This window comes from Raphanus sativus, chromosome 8 (genome assembly GCF_000801105.2).
Source record: "Raphanus sativus cultivar WK10039 chromosome 8, ASM80110v3, whole genome shotgun sequence".
Taxonomy (NCBI): domain Eukaryota; kingdom Viridiplantae; phylum Streptophyta; class Magnoliopsida; order Brassicales; family Brassicaceae; genus Raphanus; species Raphanus sativus.
In genome coordinates, this window is record NC_079518.1 from 16307658 (window position 1) to 16312217 (window position 4560).

Sequence of the window (4560 nt, forward strand, 5' to 3'; positions counted from 1 at the left end):
TTCATCTTTGAAGTTTTAAACAGATGTATAATGGAAAAAATAAGTTAACTTGATAATATAGATAACCAAATTAATTCTCTTAAACATTTTCATAGATCACAATTCGGGATGCTACAATTTTTCATGGACAAGAAAAAGTGGACAAGTTTTCATCGACAAGAGAAAAACAAAGTTAACATGGTGAAATTCTTATTGTGAATATTAGATGGCGGCACTCTCTATTAACTTCCGATTGATATTGGCTATTCTAAATTTCGTGTTGCCAATTCCCTATCAAATGTGTACTGATATTGGTTCTGGTTTTCCCATTTTACTCTTATGATTATGGGTATTTCTAGTTTTTTCAGCCAGCTCATGTATTTGTTCTTGTATTTCATGTTTGAATCAATATCTAAGTTTAGATGAATAATAAAGGACTATTGGAGGCTATTCACATACCAGAATGCTGCACAATTACCGAATGCATCCAACAAAGTAGATGGCGTCATAATATGTTCCAGCATTGTTCAACAACAAAAACTCACCAAAGTAAAATAAAATGAAATAGATTTTTCACAATTAAAAAAAGGTGTAAGTACACAAGTTTTACATTGTGTACAAAGCCCTCTTTGCTCAAAAAAAAAAAAAAAAGTACAAAGCCCTCTTTGTTTGTAAAATACACCAAACCAGGTTCTCCTTTTTTTCTGTCTTGCATTGCCAATCAAAAAAATCCAATGCACTACTTCAGGCAAAACCCAAAAAGAAGCAATAAAATTACCAACCAAACACGTTAAGCATCATTATTATTCTCACCATCACCATCACCATCACCATCAACCTCATCCTTATCCTCGTCTGCCTTTGTCAATAATTCTTGATCTTGGGCAATCGGAGAGGACTCGGAAGCCTCTTCAAGGGACAAGTTGGAGATTTCACCTGTAACAGAGTTTGCTGTATCTTCGTCAGTAGCATCTTCTGAGACATTCGACTCTGTGTCTGATTGTTGCTGGAGGCTCCAGTACATGATGCTAGCAGCCAGAATAAGCATCATCTTCTGGTTCACCTGATTCACACAAGTAAATTGACTCAGAAATAAACCGGAAAGGCATTCAAGCCTGTTTCAATGTAGAGATACTATTTATTACCTCAATGATATCCTCAGGTAACAAGAATATGGAGCATCCTAGCTTCCTTGCAACACTAATTATGTACGTGGCGTTCAACTTCTTATCCTCCTCTGTTTAAGTGTCAATATACAACCAAACATAACTCATTCTTTTAAAAACAGCATAAGACAATTACAAGGAGTGAAGTTGAAATATAATAGTTTTACCTGTTTCTCCACTGGTAACGAGGCTCCAGTTGACAACTCTTGGCTCTACCGCAGTCAGAAGCTCAAGAAAGAAGATTCCACTTGACAGATTCTTGTCCTAGAATCATAGAGAAGCAAACATCAAACTGTTAGGGTATCTGAAGAATGTGTATCACATCCGTACTTGGTTGACACTTACCCTGAAGCTCTCAGCCTGAGAAGTTCGTCCCACTCGTTTCACTTTCCTATTCGCCCAGTATAGAATATCGGCATCTGTAATTTCTTTACCTTGCGAGTGAGATCTCAAGTTCTTCAGAAGTTGGAGCATTGTATATCTCATTAGTTGCCACAGGAAAGCTGCATAATCATTGTTCAAAAACAAAAAAAAAATTAACTTATCAATGCGAGAGAGATATATCTTAAGCTGATGAGTTTCATAAAAATATCTAATTAGTGTGACATTAAGAAGGACTAACCGAGAAGGAGTTTCTTGTTTCCTTGCACAATGTCGTTACCAGCTACATTTACAAGCGAGAAGCGCAGCTCTTTCCCAATCTTAATGACTTCATTGCAGTTCTCAACCTTTTTGAATGGCATTTTTATGGGAGGTTTATTTGCTTGTTTCCAGTTGACTGATCCAGGTGAAACTTTATCAAGAACTTCAAGAAGAACCCATCTGAACGTGAATAAGGTTTAGTTAAGATACAATAAGAATTTTTTTTTTTTTTAAATATACAAAGTTCTGTAGCTTACCCATTCCTAAGATCCTCAAAGACATTGTTGACATAAGTAGCAGTTCCAAGACTGTTAATCCAGAGGCGGAAACATCTTTCTTCTCGTGAAGTTTCCACATCATCCGTCATCATCTCAGCAAATGACGTCGACTTTGAACTGTCATCAGTCAATCCGTTCCTGCACCAAAGAAAATAGCAAAAACAGCAATTATTATCAGTTTTCAAAGCACTATCAGAAGCAAAATCAAATGAAGGAAAACAACATATTTTATCTTGCAACACCATTTGGACATTTAGATAATTAATAAATAGTCCAAAACCCACTGCAAAGAGTTTGGTAATAACCTGTGTTGAAATATTTGGGCCACAAATGCAAGGTTAAGATTTGCAGAGCCATCCACTATATCCTTTGGAGAAAGGTATCTTTTACAATCCATCTTCTCAGCCTGTTCAAGAACCTTTTTGGCTCTTTCTGTGGGGTCTTTGGTCTCTAATGCCACATGTGAACTGTGTTCTGGAGCAAGAGCATTAAGCAGATACGCATACGCCTCGCCATCCTAAATAACATAAGACAGTGAAAAAATGCATCAGTTGTAAGTCAAGAGGAATGCTTGGTAGAATAAAAGAGAATTTATGAGCAGGTTCAAATTACCTTGACATCAGAAGAAAAATTGGTAACCTGCTTTTCATAACCAGCTTTCTTGAGATGAAAATTCATCCATTTTAGCAAGACTTTTTCAGGAGCCAGTCCCATGAGTTCCTCCGCATCCTGGAACGTCATGAATATATATTGATGCAGTTTCATTCTCCTAGAAATCATTGCATATATATATTTTACCTGAGTGTCATCCACCAATTGGAAAAGAGAAGGAGTTTTCTTAAAATTGAGATCAGCCAGCATTTGGATCTGATAACAACAACAACAACAAGAGGAGTTAGTAACTCTTATATACAAAATGAAACAATCAAATAGATTCCTATAAGGTAGAAAAGGAGTACCTTAATAATCTGAGATATCAATCCAAGTACAAGATATGGCTGCAAAGGAAAAAAAAGGGTCATGTAAATAAATAGATAAATCTTCCAATGTTGTGAATGTAAACTCACTCTTCCTTCAGCAATGTCCTGTGTTCCAATGTTGACGACAGTGCATCCAATAGCTTTGGCAGAATTGAGACCTAGAGTAAGATTCTCATTCCTCTCCCATGGGTTGAGTATTTTCTTTGTGTTGATAGCTCGTTCGTCGATGGTCCCAGGAACAGCAAGATTTATAAGCTTACTGCAAAAGAAAAAAAAAGCAACATGAATGACTACTAAAAACAAAAAAAAAGAAAACAAAAAAAGTAATACAAAGAGGGAAGGCATTTACATACCACAAAAGAACACCATCTTTAACGAGATCAAAGAAAGCATTAGTAGCAGGATCTATAGGAAGGTAAGACTTCAAGAAAGGATCATCTCTCAAGTAACTATTGACATGGGAAACATAGGAAGCCTTTTCGGATTCGTTAATGGCATGGTGAACAGTGGTGGTGCCACTTTTGAGGAATGAAGAAGAGGCCTTTGATCCTCCTGACTTTTCCACTCCTCTGGCTTGCACACTTAAATAGGCCTATCAGAAAGATTAAACCAAGCAATGTTAACCAACCAACAAGACATTGCTAGTTTTTTTTAAAAAGTCACTGACCCGGAGGAAAGTCTCGAAATCGACTTCTTGATCAGTAGTATCGGAATAAGACTTGTCCAATACAGATTTGATCTCATCCTCATCAAAGGTGCCACTAAATGCGTTCAACTTTGCGAACACAGGAGGTAAGTCTCCAACCGTGAAACGATCCAAGAGCGTTTTATTTGAGTTAAACTATATAATAATAATAAGGAGAGTTTCAAGAAGTCAAACATTTCTGCTATAGATGATGCTTTTGAATCAAATATTCAAACGTCAAGGAAGGGTGTATATTTTAGATTTGACCTTGGATTTAAGGGTACGTAACTCGACTTGTGTGAATTGGCTATGTAACCATGGATCAGAGACCACAACACCTACGTAACTTGACATTTCCCTCTGCAAAAATTAAATACATGTTCCCTTAATCAGGCAAATCAACGAGATTTGAACAAATAAAATAGATAAAAGAGATCAAAACTTTGAATCTGACGATGGTTGATATGATGATAATGGATGGGTCTTTTAGAGATGATGCGATTGGGTGTTCATAACTAGACAATTAGAGCTTAGAGATGGAATGCGATATCGTTGTTCAGACCTTTTGAGATGGGCGAAACAATGGAAGAGATGAATTCAAAGTTTGAGAGCGAGCGAGCCACCACTACTAATGATGGTGAAGGGGCTGTATTTTTTATTATTTTATTCTTTCTCCCTCTGTTCCTCCAACATTTCGGGTGCAATCTTCATTATTTTTTTTTTGTAACATTTATATTCTTAATTAAGAATTCCTTATTTATTTATATATGCCCTTTTTCAAAAAAATAAAATAATAAATTCCTTATTTATTTCGTTATTGTTTTAAATAA

General features: G+C 36.1%; 1 protein-coding gene across 1 annotated transcript; it reads right to left on the reverse strand.

Annotated features, from left to right (window-relative positions):
- Positions 1-474: 474 nt before the first annotated feature.
- On the reverse strand, positions 475-4309 carry LOC108821096 (fimbrin-5-like). The gene is made up of 15 exons (XM_018594142.2): positions 4173-4309; positions 3998-4090; positions 3713-3886; positions 3399-3637; positions 3133-3304; positions 3025-3063; positions 2864-2932; positions 2678-2794; positions 2371-2582; positions 2045-2203; positions 1768-1967; positions 1491-1648; positions 1313-1409; positions 1125-1216; positions 475-1042 (listed from the first exon to the last, which is right to left on the reverse strand). Exons 2-15 carry the CDS (start codon positions 4082-4084, stop codon positions 770-772), a joined length of 2088 nt encoding a protein of 695 aa, XP_018449644.2. The 5' UTR covers positions 4085-4090; positions 4173-4309; the 3' UTR covers positions 475-769.
- Positions 4310-4560: the final 251 nt, after the last annotated feature.